Source organism: Staurois parvus, unplaced genomic scaffold (genome assembly GCF_062004578.1).
Source record: "Staurois parvus isolate SC_StPar_1 unplaced genomic scaffold, SC_StPar_1.0 ptg000422l, whole genome shotgun sequence".
NCBI classification, from domain to species: domain Eukaryota; kingdom Metazoa; phylum Chordata; class Amphibia; order Anura; family Ranidae; genus Staurois; species Staurois parvus.
In genome coordinates, this window is record NW_028318218.1 from 2,993,093 (window position 1) to 3,010,000 (window position 16,908).

At 41.3% G+C, this 16,908-nt stretch overlaps 1 protein-coding gene across 4 annotated transcripts in view; it reads left to right on the plus strand.

The window, feature by feature from the left end:
• YAP1 (Yes1 associated transcriptional regulator) overlaps nucleotides 1-16,908 on the plus strand; it is a 121,146-nt gene that overhangs the window by 30,484 nt on the left and 73,754 nt on the right. For all 4 annotated transcript variants that reach the window (XM_089687262.1, XM_089687261.1, XM_089687259.1 and 1 more), the window contains exon 2: nucleotides 2,116-2,366. In XM_089687262.1, coding sequence (XP_089543388.1) covers nucleotides 2,116-2,366 — 251 coding nt within the window. The remainder of the gene's footprint in view (nucleotides 1-2,115; nucleotides 2,367-16,908) is intronic.

A 16,908-nucleotide genomic window follows, 5' to 3' on the forward strand; every position in this document is an offset into this window, starting at 1 on the left:
GTCATGAACTCCAAGTAGTTGAATAGTCTAGCTGTTCCTTTATGCACATAAGATATTGCAGCTCTTCTATGTACACTTTCATTGTTGGAGATGTTTTGGATTTCTAGGGTCTATGTGTTGCCCTATCTGCTAGGAACAAAAATGTAAAGAAAATAGGCTTTTCTTGGTGGAGGCTACAGGCACAGGAAATATGTACAGTCAAATTTAATGATTTCAAAGTATATTCTTTTGAATTGTTTCATTCAGCTACCCATTTCCATTTTGCTACACAGTAAGGGGGGGCCTGGTGACACATAAAATGTTGAGTGTTCAGATAGAATGTGTGGGGCTCACATTTAGACCTAGAGGTTTCAAGAGATGAAGGTCCCTATGCAGTGAACCCTGACATTACATAGTACAGTAATAATGTCGAAGCTGAATATAGAGTAACCAGTTCCTTAGGGAATGGTCTGGTTGTTCTTTAAAGGTAGATTTAAAGGTCAGTTTAAAACCAAACCTTTTTTTTTAGATTGAGTGTGGGAAGGGTAGCATGTCATTCAGGCCTCTGTGGGAAATTTATCTCACTTTACTGGGGAAATTCCCTGATAGGAATGCAGTGATAAAAGCTCAGGTTTGAATCCTGCCCAGTTTACCCCTAAACTAAGGAAAAATGTTTTTGCCCGTACTTTATCTTTAATGCTCCCTTATAGTAGCCAGAGTAGGCAGATGTATACGGAAAGCTCAGTGCAGAGATCTTGTTATGTTAAAAGAACCAGAAGTTAAGTGTCAAGCTGGTCATACACAATTTTTTTTTTTCCTGTACAAAGTGGATTGACAAATCTCTTGCTGCAGCATTTGTATCCTGACAGCTGGCACAAGTGGCTGTCAGAGCACCTGAGCAGTAGCTGCACCTGATTGGATGTTGAAGTTGAAGGATTCCAGGTGTGAGGGTGGTAACAGGGCCACCCACAGTGTGAATTTTGGAGGGCTCTTCATGAACCAGATGAAATTCATATAATACATGGCCAACTTATAGATTTAAAGGCTAAAGTTGGCCATAGATGGTTTGAATCTTGGTTGGTTCAGCAGTGACCGGCTGAGGTTCGAATCATGTATGGGCATGCTGCATGTACCCACGTTTATTGACCGACCAATCAGCTTGGTTACAACCAGCCTGTTAGATTTTACATCTGATTGTTGCATTTGGCTATTATAGCAGCAGTAATCACGGTGTTCTGGGGGGGATGGATCCAACCCACCAGAGGAACACAATGGCTCTGCAGGAGGGAATCTAGCGATTTTTGGCTTAACGCCATCTTCTAGATCAGAGGTCTACAAACGTTCTAAACAAAGGGTCAGTTTCTGTTCTTCAGACTTTAGGGGGGCCAGACTGTGGCCATTGGGAGTAAAAAGGTCCCAACATCGGTGGGGGAAACAACAATTCCCCATCTGGCATCAGTGGAAGGAATAGTACCCCATCGGTGTCAGTGGGAGGACTTTTGCCCCAAAGTTGGTATCAGCAGAGGGCTAATTATGCCCCATTATTGGTATTGGTGGATGAAATGGTGCCCCATTATTGGTATTGGTGGATGAAATGGTGCCCCAAGAGCCGGATAAAAGCAATCAAAGGGCTGAATCTGGCCCCTTGGCCATAGTTTGGAGAGCACTGTTCTAGATCATGTTACACCCATATTTTGGGTGAAATATGGTTGGGCTCTGCCTCCAGAACCAAGTCATTCATTCAAAGATCTGTTCTGTCTGCCACCATAGTTCAGTGTACAACAGGTGTGATTACTGCACTCCAAATCCATTGACACTTCTTCCTCCAGTTCTCTAACTGGAAATCTGTACCTTGGTACACACAAGGAGCTGGAAGAAGAGTCTGCAGTAGCATGTGCATTGAACCTGCTATCCACTGATAATGTGGCAGGCTCATCTTGTAAAAAAAAGAAAAAGTAATAAACCCATATTTTGAAGAAAAACAATATGCATTTCATTTTGTGTTTCCAAAAGGTTGCCTTAGCCTTTATGGCAAAAAACGTCTTATATGTAAGGGTCATGCATATTGCAAATCCTCAGTGGGTTTGTGTGGTGGTTGGGTTTTTTTATTTTAACACCGCAATTGCCTTTTTACAGGCCAGCACAGATGGAGGTTCAGCAGGTGCATTGACTCCCCAACATGTTCGCGCTCACTCTTCCCCAGCCTCTCTCCAGCTCGGCGGAGTGTCTCCCGGTGCACTTTCTCCACAAGGTGTGGTTTCTGCTCAAGTTCCTGCCCCACCAAGTCAACACCTTCGACAGTCTTCCTATGAAATCCCAGATGATGTTCCCCTGCCACCAGGATGGGAGATGGCCAAAACTCCATCTGGACAAAGATATTTTCTCAAGTAAGTCACCATTAAACATAATTATGTACATTACTGGAGTACTTTATATGAGCTTTTTTTCTTTGAATGCTTTTTTTCTGTTTTGTATTTGCATCAGAACAAATGAGCACCTCTCCCTCATAATTCAGATTGGATGAGCTGCTGTCTTAAGTTTGCAGGATATGCTATTAGATAAAATGGGTTAGAGGCAGTGAAAGTAGCCAGGGATAACTTGTCATATACTACAGCTGTCCACCTAAGGAGAAAGGCCTTTGGATGATTACATGCCATATTATGGACCTATGGCTCATTTGAATCATTTCTGAGAATGGTGCTGGTCTGGTACTTGCAGTAATATGTACCCAAGGTTTTTATGTGCTTTGCACTCAAATATGGCACTGGTTCACATACACATAGATGTAGATGTAATCTAGTTTATTTATGCTTCTAGGGCCAGTTGTGCACAAATTAAATCAAAGGCATGATAATAAACAAAGGGCGCACTCATATTAGCAATTTACATGAGCCCAAGCATGGTTCAGCTCCCTAGTCCAGTCCGTTTTTATGTAGTGTGAGTGCTGAGCCTTGCCCAGGAACAGGTAAGTGTACCATGCCTGATACCATTGATAAAAGGTGGTCCCGGTAATGGTGCACCTCTGGTCTCGGACAGTTTGAATATGAATGTGAACTCTCCATAGATGGAACATTAAAGAAGCAGGGATTGCTGTGGTCTAGTTAGCAGAAGTGATAATGTAAATGTGTCAGTATGAGTGCAGACCGGGGTGGTCTGGGGAAGGGGTGAGGAGGGGGAACATGGACACCGTTCAACCTAGCCCTTGTGAGTGCACCCTGAAACTAGATTTGGTTCTGCTTCTCTTGTTATAATGGAGTCATTACACACATGGAAGGTTGTCTTGGCTTTGCCGTTTTTTACTTTGCAATGTTGACTTCCTATCTATTTTGTTTATTTTCTTTGGGATTTCTTTAATCCCTCATGCTGATAAACATTAAGTACTTTAAAGATTCATTTCAGAATATCAGTCTGACAGGTTATTCTAAGATATTCTCATTAGTACAATAGCAGCCATAACCTAAATGACATAAAATAAAAATTATAAATCGGTATGTAATGAAAATCTATATTATTCCAAGTCACAGATGCAAGGCCAATGTATGTTTCTGGAACATATTAATAATGTTTTGGACTCTGCCATTCATTCAGATTTGTGTGCGTGTATATGTATATATATGTGTGTGTGTATATATGTATGTGTGTGTGTGTGTGTGTGTGTGTGTATATATATATATATGTATGTATGTATATGTGTATATATATATTTAGTTTTATTTTTTTCTTTTGCAGTAACTTTGTATTGGGAAAAAAAAACCTTTTAAGGAATTCTAAGGGTTGTAATTAAAAAAAAAAAAAAAAAAAATGTTATACTTGCCTGCTCTGTGGAATGGTTTTGCAAAGAGCAGCCTCAATCCTCTTATTTTTGGGTTCCTTGCTGGAGGTCCTGGCACCCACCTCCGCAAGGACATTAACCAGGCTGATTCCCAAGCTGTGCACCTGTAAATGGACATTGTTCATTTACAGACAGAGCTGCTTCGTTCCTCTATATGTCACTTCTGACTTTTTGGTCACATGCCTGATGAAGGGGTCCTGCGAGACTCCAAAACATTGCACAGCAAAGCCAATCCAGAGCAGTGTGCTTACAGTGAAGCACCAACACCGCCCCCCAGTAAAACACTTCCAGCACAAAGTTTTTTTCTACTGGACATGTTATAGCAAAAAGTCAAAAATAGGTTTTTTTTTTTTTTTTTTTTTTTTTTAGCGAAAAAATAAAAACACACAGGTGATCAAATACCACCGAAAGAATGCTCAATTCATGGGGAAAAAAACGGACGTAAATTTAATTTGAGTGCAGCAGTGCCGTAATGCTAAAAGTGGCCTGGTCAGGAAGGGGGGTAACTCCTCAGGGCAATTGGCAAAGAGCGGTGTCGCGTATCGCAAAAGTGCTGTAGATTACATCTGCCTGTAGTTCTCCCTAATGTTTTTGGTTAAATCTTCTACCCAGCCTGCTTCCATTTGCCTTCAAGTAGAAACAAAATGAATTGGGTTCCTTGAACTTTTTTTTCCCCAGTCTGTGCAACACTGCAGCTATTTTCTCCAGGAAAGTGCCTGTAAAAGTGCACATATTGATCTTTTCCTCTCTTTATCTTTCTGCACTGCCCTGGTTTCCATATTAAGGGCTCATGTTTCACAGAGAACAATGAGGACCCTGAGACTGTAAAGTACACAGAAGTCTGGCAAGCTCATCTGCATGAGCAAGAGCATTTGTTCTGCAGCAGACATCCTAAGTAAATGATTGAAAGGGCTTCTAGCTGTGAAGGACCAGCCCTGATGGAGAAAAGGCCTGGATATAAACGAGGTTGTTAAGCAAAATAAAGACTGCTTTTTAAATCTCTCCCTGCTGGGATCACACGCTGACCTGCTGAGCCGCTTAACTCTTACTGGTCTGCTGGTGAGACTAGTTTCTGGTGGTGGTGCAATTAGGGGGAAGTTGTTCATGATGGGTGGAAGTCAGGTACTGATAAAGAGCTTGAAGGAAATCTGTACTCTCTACAAATTTTATAGCTGTACATTTCCAGAGGCTGCCTGCTTCTGGTAGTTTGTGATCTCCAGTGATTACATTTGTGCAGAATAGAAATCCTTAGCTGGAGTTGGGTCTTAATTTTACCAAATGCTTGACTACCTTTCTGCAATATCAGTTTATTTTTTCCTAATTTCCTGCAAAGCCGCCTCCTTCCTGCTGCAAGCATTGAACTACTTGGTCTGTCATGGTGATAAACTGTAGATGTGCGTTGCCTTTCAACGTTCACGGTGTCCCAGCTAATGTCTACAGTGCGCTGCAGAGGTATGTGCTTTTTGTGCGTTGTTGAAACAATTGTGTAGGCCCTATCTCAGTAATTTGAAATATGTTTATTAGACCAAAATGAATGGGCTGCCTAATACAAAGCACCTCTCAATACTTACAGTAAAATTGCTCAGATGCATGAAGGCAGTCCACCTCAGCCTTGTCATGTAAATATACTGTGGTTACAGTGGATTTTCAGTCACACGAATTATAATTAAATCTACTCCCATCCCCATTATAGGCCTATTTTATGTACCCTGTAAAGCCTAGGCGCTCTGGTCCAGTAACATGATCGGGTCCCAGCACCAGCTTCAGTGTAGAGGAGGGACAGCCAACAACAGATGCCCCATGGTAATCCTACAGGTGACATCATTGCCTAGTCTTTGCAGCCTTTGTTGGCGGATCTCTCCTTTTTCTTAAGTCGGCACTGGGACCCAATCATGTGACTGGACCAGAGCACCCTCAGCACAGGTATGTATACCGATCTTTCCTTTTACAAGGAAAGGAGAATAGGCTTAGAATGGGGCGGGAGTAGATTTAAAGTATAACTTTAGGCCAAATAGTTTTTTTTTTTTTTTTTTTTTTTTTTGGGGGAAAACACAATTTTTGGGAATTTCTTGCTTTTCACTTTCCTTGATAATGGTAAGCAGGACAAATAGGACAAATCTTCTTAACGGGGCAGCAATAAAAACCGACAGGGATTTGAATCCATCTCCACTCTATAGCTGAAGGCAAAACTTTTTAGTTTTGTATACTTTAAGGGCTAGGTCACACCAGTACTTCTTTTTTTTAGCTTTCACAACGCATAGAAAGTAGGTTACAAGGTTTTCAGTTGCATAGTTCACACCAGTGCTTGCAGTTCCAGTGCATTCTGGTTCCAGAAATAAAATAGAACATGCTGCATTTTTCCTGCACAGAACTGTACTGGAACATGGTAAAATGTACCGGAACGCACCTACATACATAAAAAAATGCCCTGGACCCCAATACAGTTAAAAAACCCCCCCAAAAAAACAGGTAAAGAAGAAAACGCACCGGAACGCATCCAAAACGTGCATGTAGAAAATCGTCTGGAGAGGATCTGGAGAACGATTTTGAGATGTGAAGTAGCCCTAAAGGAGAAGTAGAGCCAAAGCTTTTTTGTCTGTACTTCTGTGGAACACAGGAGTGCAGTTCGTTTAGCACTCCTGTGACCCATCACTCAGTCAGTCCAAGATGGGGGAATATTCCGACTTTAAAGTTGGGATCCACCCAGATGTCTTGACTGGCACCTAGCTCAGCTTCTCAGCGATCCACTGAAACCCTGAGCCAGCCGAACCCGCCACCTCCAGAGCGGGGTAGGGGTAGGGGGCCATGAGCAGACAGTGGTAACTGACAGACATTCTCTGCTCACGGAGCAATGAGAACTGAGTGATCACCAGTGTCAGATCGCTCAGTTCTCGCCTTAGAGCCTGCAGGGGACAGATGCCGCATTGGATTGATGCTGCATCCACCTAGGTTACTATTCCCATACTTATCTTTTAAGTATAGTTAGTGTTTGAACTTCCACTTTTAGGTTTCCTTGATCTGTTTGATCCTTTATGTGGTTGTGGGTGGCTGAACTAGTAAATATTGACTTTTTTGTAAGTAAGGAATCAGGCTAAATGTATCCTTTCAGATGTGTGCATTGTGCAACAACACATACAAAATGTAATCCAACTGCATTGATTGCACTAAATTGGTGAGTATTGCATATGGCGATGTATACTCGCACATATTGTTTTTAATTAGGAGTTCTGCAAGTCAAATGATAAAATCCATCTCGAACACTGCTCTCTGCGGTGTGTGATTGAGACTCATCCTAACCAGGGATGTTCTAAAGTGGGTTTGGACACGAGTCTGGACCCATGTGAGCTATCCTGCCAGGAAGTGTGTGGACAGCCAATCATGACTGAGTCATTCCGTGCCTTGCATCCCTTTGTGTTCGGCTGTGGAGCAGGGAAGGTCTTTGCTGCTTATGATTGGCTGTTTGCAAGGATAGCTCAGACTGGTTAAGCCTTGCGTCTACAAGACTGACCTGATCTCTAATCCTTACCCCTTTGTTGACTGAAGAACCCTAAAGAGGAGCTTCAGCTTGATTTTTTTTTTTCTTCTCCTAGGAGAGGATTGTGGAATTGGAGCAGGTATCCATAGAAATTTATACTTGTTCTCCCCGAAACCCCAATCCCCCCCCCCCCCCCAAAAAAAAAGCTTTTTACTTATTAACTGTGATTGCATTATATCTCCAGCCAAGCTAAATTTTACAGTTGATATACATTTAAAAGTATGGTGCTGACTGGCTAAATATTAGTAATTGGGTTTGGACCTTGGCGTTTCCATAGCGCAAGACAATAAGTAAATCTGTGATCTTGTGTACAAGGATTGGAGGTGTCCAATGGCAACCAGTACTCTGCCAACTGTCATTTTCCTAGTGTGGGTTTTAAAATGAAACAAGATTTCTTATTGGTTGGTATGGGGAAGAAGAGATTTTCTGTTATACACAAGCTTCCAGCCTGTTTTTCCCAGCTCACATAATAAGCCTTTCGATCATCCCTGAGCTTCTGCAGTTGAGAACTTCACGCCTTGTTGGTGGTGACTTATTAACATGTTCAAAGCTCAGTAACTGCTTTTATTGCATGACTCCATTCCATTAATCCTGTTTTCTAACATAATACCTGAGTTGTCCCAATTGTAACTGCTCATTTCTTCCACTGGATTCCAATAAAAACACTCCTAAATGTGAATTATGAGCAGGTTTATGTACAAGAGGTTTCAGTACATTCATGAACAGATGTTTAAAGTGATGCTAAACAAAATCCTTATTCTCCAAAAATATTATATACATCACTACTTTCTGGCCTTATAATATCTTTCATTCATTTTTTACTGTTTTTCTATCTTTGTAATATCCTCCATGAGCTCTTGAACCTCTGCTTTCCCCCCTTGCTTCTGTGTACTTGGAACAAGCAGTGCACGTTAACTGTGGTCATGTGCCCTTCTCTATGCACACTATACATCCCATAGTCCATCTCCTGCCTAGAGTTTGCATGTTCTCCCTGTGCCTGCGTGGGTTTTCCCCCCACACTCCAAAGACATGCTGGTAGGTTAATTGGCTCCTGTGTAAATTGGCCCTAGTATGTGTATGTATGAATGTAAGTTAGGGACCTTAGATTGTACGCCCCTTGAGGGTTAGGGACTGATGTGAATGTACAATATATATGTAAAGCGCTGCATAAATTGACTGCTCTATACAAGTATTTGAAATAAATAGAAAGTACTTTTTTCGGTAAACCAATATATAGTATTTTTAAATGGTTAGTGTCCCTTTAAAGATTAAAGTGGTATTAAACCCCGAACCAAAAATGTAATCTATTACAGCTTACCAATCATCAGATCTGATGGCTGTATTCGTTTTTTTGGGGGTTTTTTTGTGCGTTTCTCTCGGTTTTCACTTGATCTGGCTAGTAACACATCTTATGTATTGGAGTGCCCCCACACTGGATGATGGTGCACAGGGGGCACCTTTTGGACAGCAGCATTGTCCGTCTAGGGGGAGTAGAGTGTTAGCAGATTTAAATACACTCATTGAAGCTGAACTCCAGCTCACAGTTTATGAGCAGTTACAGCAAACAGTTGATCATGTTTCATGTTGCACCCTAAATATGAGATGGTCAGAAAGGTGGACTAAGCCCTTGAAATGCTCGGTGATTGGTAGGACCTCATGGTTTCCATCCTGCAGAGAGTGATCCCATGTACAGATAAAGTAGGTGCCCAGGACTTGTATCCTGTTGCTAATTAAGTTTGCAGAGTTGCAGAATGTGTCCTTTCTTTTATTTGATGACTTGCAGGTTACTTTGGCTGCCATAAGCCAGAGCTGAAAGTTCTAAACAATGCAGGTCTCCCCATCTATCTGCCCCATGGAAAGCTTGTAGAACAGAGGATAGGCCTGTGTTGATACCGTGTGCATTTTTGTTGATAAAAGCCGTCATTCAGAGGACAGATACAAATGTTTTCAGCATGGTTTGCAGCATGTGATTGTGCCAAGACCGGCCTACAATGAGATGTCACATGCAGTGTGTCTGTAAACAGGTTATTCAGACTTTCTGATCAACACCTCCAACACTAGATGTTACCTAGGTTGTAGATGTGTTCAGAGTTCACTCTTTCTAAAATAATGCAAAAAAGGCAACCTTCTAAAGTGTGGAAATACCCTTCCTCAAGGTTATCGGATAAATCCCTGGTCTGCTGTGTATTGTAATGGCTTTATCTTTAGAACATCCAGCTCTGTGAGCCATCTCTTTAGCTGGCCTTACACTGTAAGTCACACACCGTACGAAATTCACTCCACGAATCGGACCCCTCCACAGCTTGACATCCTTTAATTGAAAGTCTGTGGAGCCAGGCAGAAGATTGTTGGCCAAACAGCAGTTGCATCCAATCAGATGCAGCCGCTGTTCAGGTACTGACCATGCTACAAGTACGCAATAGTTTTTTTGTTTTTTTGTTTTTTTTCTCCAACACCACTGTTGCACACAGAATCTGATCCAGCTGTGCATAGTAACCAATCAGCTTCCAGGTTTTATTGGCAAAGCTTAATTGAACAAGCTGGAGTTAGAAGCTGATTGGTTGCTGTGCACAGCTGCACTTTTTTGTGTGCACCAGTTTTAGTTAATCTCCTGCAATGTTTACCAAAATTAACCCTGTCTGTACTGGGCTGACAGATCTCATCAGTTGTGAAGTAGATGTGTATTTTGTCTGCCTACTAAAGGGTTTGAAGATCTCAAGGCTTGGGTGGTAAAATTAATGACCATTTTTTTTGAAGTCCCTTATTATGTCCCTCTTCTTCACAATGCCATTTATTCCAAGGAATAGAAGCTGCCCATAGAGTCCTGCTCCAAAGAAACCCCTAGATAGGCAGTTTTTAGGTATGCCTTGTGAGTGGGAACACATAACAAACCTGAAGTTGAGGGTTTTTCAGATTTGACTGCAAAAGTAGAAATGCACTTTAAACTTCCCTGACCTGAGGTGCATTATGTAAAGATGCATTGTGGTGTGATCAGGGCATGTAGAATACAGTTGGTTTTCTTTGTGCCCTGGCGTTGAGCCTGTGTTGATGTATGCATGGCTGTAGTGCTCCAGTTGATCCCTCTCCTTTTTTCAGTGATCTACAGGAATGAAGCTGCATGGAACGCTTCAGGCTCCATGCTGCCTCTCAGATGTTCAAATGTACAAAAATAAAATACCAGTGCTAACACGTTTTCTGATGATCAGATTCACACCTGCCTTGCAAGCTTAGCAGAAGTTTTATTTGCTATATTCGAAAGGAGAACCGTAGATACGGAGTCTGATTATAAGAATTGTAGCACCAGAACATGCAACACATTAGATCAGGATGGAGATTCAAGTGATACTAAAGGCTTATTTATCTATTTTAAACAATGTTATACTTGCCTGCTCTGTGCAAGGTTCTTCCACAGAGCAGTCCTGACTTTTTGGGTCCCCCTCCAGCACTCTGGGCTTCACTCCCTCACTGGCTGTGATTGACAGCAGCAGGAACCAATGGCTTCTGTTACCCTCAGCCAGCGGGGAGGCAAAAAGCCTGGAAAACAGAGGCTCTCGTTGCACATTGCTGGATTGGAATCGGGCTCAGAAAAGTATTAGGGGGGCTGTGGGATGGGAGGAGCTGCTTATGAAAGGGTGTTTTTTTGTTTTTTTTTTAACCTTCATGCATAAAATGCATGAAGGTTATAAAGAAACCTTCAGACTTTACATCCACTTTAAATCCAATTCATTCGGTGCAGTTCTCATAAATGTACAGTACTGTGCAAAGGTCTTAGGTGTGAAAAATGCTCTAAATGAATATTGCTTTCAAAAATAGAAGTGTTAATATTTTTTTTTTTGTTTTTTTTCAATTAACAAAATGGAAAGTAAATGATCAGATGAGAAATCCATATCAAAGTAACATTTGCTGTGACAACCCTTTGCCTTCAAAACCGCATCAATTCTTTGTACACTTGCACTTGTTTTTGAAGGAACTCAACAGGTAGGTTGTTCAATACATCTTGGAGAACTAACCACAGATCTGTGGATGTAGGTTGCCTCAAACCCTTCTGTCTCTTTATGTAATCCCAGGCAGACTCCTTGATGTTAAGGTCAGGGCCTTGCGGGGGCCAAACCATCACTTCCAGGACTCCTTGTTCTTCTTTACGCTGAAGATGGTTCTTAATATTGTTGGCTGTATGCTTGTCCTGCTGTAGAATAAATTTGGGGCCAGTCACACGCCTCCCTGATGGTCTGGCATGATGAATAAGTATATGCATGTATCTCAGCATCGAGGACACCATTGATCCTGACCAAATCTTCAACTCCATTTGCAGAAATGCAGCCCCCAACTTACAAGGAACTTCCACCATGCTTCACTGTTCCCTGCAGACACGCATTATTGTACCACTCTCCAGCCCTTCGTGAACAATATGCCTCCTGCTACAGCCAAATATTTAACTTTCTGACTTGTCAGTCCAGAGCACCTGCTTCCATTTTTCTGCACCACCGTTCCTATGTTTTCCTGTAAAGGACATGGAAACAAGGCTTTGTGACTCAACTCTGTTATTATTTTTTTTACTTAGTGTATATATAGCCTCTAAATGAAGATTGTAAAGGTAGTTTAACCAGATCTGCCTTATCTGATCACCATGTGGGTACAGCTCTTTGATGCCGTTATCTTTCAAGTTCTTCAGTAACATGTCATCACAGCACAGATAGACAGTGAGGCATTCACTCCAAAGTGCAGATCTCTCCCACATGTGTTTATCCCGAAGTGTGATTCAGTTCTGAGTCATGGCCTATCCTGAGCCACTCCAACTTTTGTTGGCGATTCATCTGAGGACGTCTGCGTTTTCTCTTTCAGACTCCCCATTAGGTCCCGGTTTCTGATCGGTTTCAATTATAGTGATGTATTTTAAAGCAGAACTCTAGTCTGATATAGCAATTTTGTTCTTTGGGTATGCGCCAAGTCTGCCAGTCTGTTCAGTAGCTCTGTTCTGGATTGTGCTCTTCCTTTTGTGCAGCTGGCTCTCACTGAACTCCATATATTTGTCATTAAGTTTTTTTGTTTTTGTTTTTTTGTCTGAATGGCCCAAAACAATTGCCAGCAAAAAATAGTCACATGGTCTGCTGTTCTGAACTCCAGCCTTCATAGTTCTTGGTGAAGGTGTCTGTACTGGCAGGATCACGTCTAAGCCTCATGAACACTGGGAAAAAAAAAGCTGCTTTCAAGAGCTCTTGATTTGAGCTTTCATTCATTCCAATAGGCAGCATTAATGTAATGAATGAATGCCCAAACACTTGACACGCCTAAACGACTTTGCAAAACTCCGCTTCAGGAGCATTTTTTCAGCTGCTTTTCTTCTGTCAGGACCGCGTTGGAACTGTAAGCTAAGCGCTTGGCTTACAGTTGTTTAGCCATATTGATCTCAGTGGGCGAATTTGACACACAGTAATGCCTGGCAAATGCTGCAGACCAAATTGAAATTGCAGTGGCTGTGAAGCAAAGCATTCTGATCAATGACCAGAGGGCAGCAAAGCTACAGCTCAACCACGTACATCCACCTGTATCTGCCTCCATCAAGGTTCACCAGATCAAACAGTTTACCTTTCACTGACCTGAACAGATTGTCAGCAGATATAAGCTAACATATGTCCACTTGCATACGACCACCCCCATAGGGATTACCTGGATCTGTTTTTCCTTTATAACAAGATGTCGCTTACTGTATGCAACTTCCATTTCCTTTCAGATCCGAAACAGTAGGTGATCAGTCTAGGATTGTCTGCTGGGATGAAATGGAGAGTGCCATCTGAAAAGGGCTTTTAAACATTGCAGGTGGCTAAGTGTATCCTCACACACAGCTTGCTCCACCAGTTGTTCATGTGTGGTAAATATGGAGTATTCATGTGGAGTATTCATGTGGAGCATTCATATGAAGTAATTCCTATTTACCTGTTGGAAAATCTAAATTTGTTTTTTGTTCTCTGTCCTTTTAAAAATACTTTTAAAGCGGAAACAACAGTTAATTCTGACTTTAGAACATGTTCATGTGTGGTATTGCTTGTTAGTAGTCATGCTTGTGTAGTATTAGCAGTTAATGAATGTAGTCTATCTTTTGCAAGTTTGCACTGAGATCACCCTTTTGTCAGATTTTATTCAGTATTCAGAAAATTTTAGATTTTACCCAACTTTGTGTTTTTTGTTTTTTTTTTGGCAAACTGCAAAATTTGCTAAGACATCTGCTATTGAAAATGTAACTTTTTTCCTCTCCCTGTAATGCTCTGCCTGTCTTTATATCAGGAATCCGCACGACAAATGGAAGTAAAAAGGACAACCTGCTCTATAATGCGATTGGCATGAAGAGTTAGAGAGGATCTTGAGTTTGAGTCATCGGAGTGGTGCTGCTGCCTAGTAATACGAAAAGCATTTGGAGGTGGTGTAGTGGCATAGGGTCACTAAAAACTACCATTCTTCATGAATCACAGAAACATAGTGACAGCAGAAAAATAGAGGACCAATTGGTCCATCAAGTCTGCCCTATTAAGTGTGTATATGTACACACTATATTGCCAAAAGAATCGGGACACTCCTCCAAATCCTTGGATTCAGGTGTTCCAATCACCTCCATGGCCACAGGAGTATAAAATCAATCACCTAGGCATGCAGACTGCTTCTACAAACATTTGTGAAGGAATGGGATGCTCTCAGGAGCTTGGTGAATTCAAGCGTGGTACCGTGATAGGTTGCCATCTGTGCATAAATTAAATTTCCTTGCTACGGAATATTCCATGGTGAACTGTTAGTGGTATTCTAACAAAGTGGAAGCAACTGAGAACAACGGCAACTAAGCCACAAAGTGGTAGGCCACGTAAGAGCTGATTCACACATATGCGGTGCATATTGAAGCTCAGGTTTCACAGCTATTTGATACAGTAGCTGTTCACAGGTTCACATCAGGTTCAGAACAGGATTAGCTCAGGATCTTATCCTGTTCACACATATGCGGTTTAGTAACAGTTCCCATAGAAGGCAATAGCCTGCAATCTGCCCCTGAAGCAAACCGCACTGCTCAGAAATCGGACACGACTCTCTTTAAAACCACACTTTATCTGCACCGGACATATGTGAACAGGCACCATAGGAAGCAATATTATTTCACCCCAAAAATATCATACCAACAGTAACGTTTGGAGGTAACATCATGGTGTGGGACTGTTTTTTCAGCATACGGTACTGGCAAACTTCATGTCATTGAAGGATGAATTGAAAAATGTACCAAGATATTCTTGATAAAAATCTGCTGCTATCTACCAGAATGATGAAGATAAGATGAGGGTGGACATTTCAGTAAGACATGGATCCCAAACACACAGCCACAGAAACTGTCAATTGTTTTCAAAGAAAATAAAGCTGCTAGAATGGCCCAGCCAATCACCTGACTTGAATCCAATAGAAAATGTCTGGAAAGAACTAAAGATCAGAGTTCATAAACCTTCAAGATTTCAAGACTGTGTGGAAAAGTGGGCCAAAATCACACCTGAGCAATGCATGTGACTAGTTTCTCCATGCAGGAGGTGTCTTGAAGCTGTCATTACCAACAAAGGCTTTTGTACAAAGTATTAAATATATTTCAGTTAGCGTGTTCAATACCTTTTCCCTGTCTCATTCCATTTTATTAGACATAACTTTAGTTTCTGAATTTATTTGTTTTGGTTTCTTTGTATGTATGGATTGCATGTGGTGTTAATGACGTGGTGAAAATTTCATGTCAATAGCACCTTCAGAAATATATTTACTGAGAAAAATGGTGACGTGTTCAATACTTATTTTAGTGTGTGTGTATATTACACATATACAGTGTTCAGCATAAATGAGTACACCCCTTTTTGAAAAGTAAGATTGTAAAATCCCAATTAACTCAAGAACCGTTTCCATAATTTTGACTTTTATAGAACATTTGTTTAGCTCATTACATGAAAGTAAGCTTAATATAACTTATATTACAAAATCTTCAGTTTTACTCAAATTAGTTGAGGCAAAAATGAATACACCCCACAACAAAAACTACTACATTTAGTATTTTGTATGAACAAGTTGGCATATTGCAACATTGATCTTTTTCTATTCTTCAAGAACAACCTCTTTTTAGAGCCTGGATGGCGAGTGATGTCCAACTTGTCCCTTCAGAATTCCCTATAGGTGTTCGATTGGGTTCAGAGCAAGAGACATACTTGACTACTGAATCACTTTCACCCTGTTCTTCATAAATGCAATAGTGGCCTTAGAATTGTGTTTTGGATCATTGTTCTGTTGGAAAAGTGCACGACGACCAAGGGCACGGAGTGATGGTAGCATCTTCTCTTTTAATATAGAGCAGTACATCTGTGAATTAATGATACCATCCATGAAATGTAGCTCCCCGACACCAGCAGCATTCATGCAGCCCCACAGAAGGACACTGCCACCACCACGTTTCACTGTAGGCACCATGTAGTCCCAGTAGTCCTCTTTTTTTCAGCATGGGCCTGGCAAATTCAATGTGGTCTTTAGGAAGAGGCTTTCTTTGTGGACGACACCCATGCATGCCATTCCTCTGCAGTGTATGCTGTATTGTGTCACGGGAAACAAACACCCCAATTTGGCTTTCTACTTCTTTTAGCTAACTGCAGTGAACTTGCATGGTTTTCTTCAAGCCTTTTCATCAGAAGACGCTCCTGTCGAGGTGTTAACTTCCGTGGATGGCTTGGATGTCTCTTTGAGATGGTTTCAGTTTCATCTTTGTTAAATTTTTGTATCACTTTTGCCACAGTATTCTGACTGATAGGCATAGCTTTGCTGATCTTCTTCTAGCTTTCACCTTTCTTGGGCAAAGACATTTTTTTTTTTTTTTCTCAGGCCTTGTAACTTTTCTAGCTCTTAGGAGCAAGGCCTTCCTAACCCTCTTGTATTTAACTGTGCTGTATTGTCTCCCTTGTATATTGTAAAGCGCTGAACAAACTGTTAGTGCTATATAAATCCTGTGTAATAATATATGGTGGTGCCATTGCTGACCGCATGAAATCGGAAGGCGTTTTCTTTAAGTAACACCCTTTTCTAATCCACTGTCTGCTGGACACCTGTGTAATGAATAATTAGATTCACCAGTAGCTGAGTTCTTATTAATTAGGATTTTGTCTAAAATTTTAGCTTTGCTCCTAAAGTCAGCCATACACGGGTCGAATTCCAAGAGTTTTCGTTAGAAAATTTCTTCTAAGTATTTCTCATCAATGATGGGAGAATTCTACGAGAAATGTAATAAAAGAAGTAAACATGAGCTGTGACCTGGAAAGAAAAAAAATAAATTCTTGGCCACGAAAACATATTTTTTTTTTGTAGCAACATGAGGTGAAAATAAAGACTTGGTTGGTCGCACTTTGAAATCAGTGGTGGCACCATCGGATTACAAAATGCACGAAATTTCTGGGGCCCCTTACTGACCCCAGGCCCTCGGGCAGTGCCCGAGTTTCCAAATGGTCAGTCCGCCCCTGGTACAGTGTTCACTCTTCTAATTTTTCTGAAAAAATGAACTATTCCTTATAAG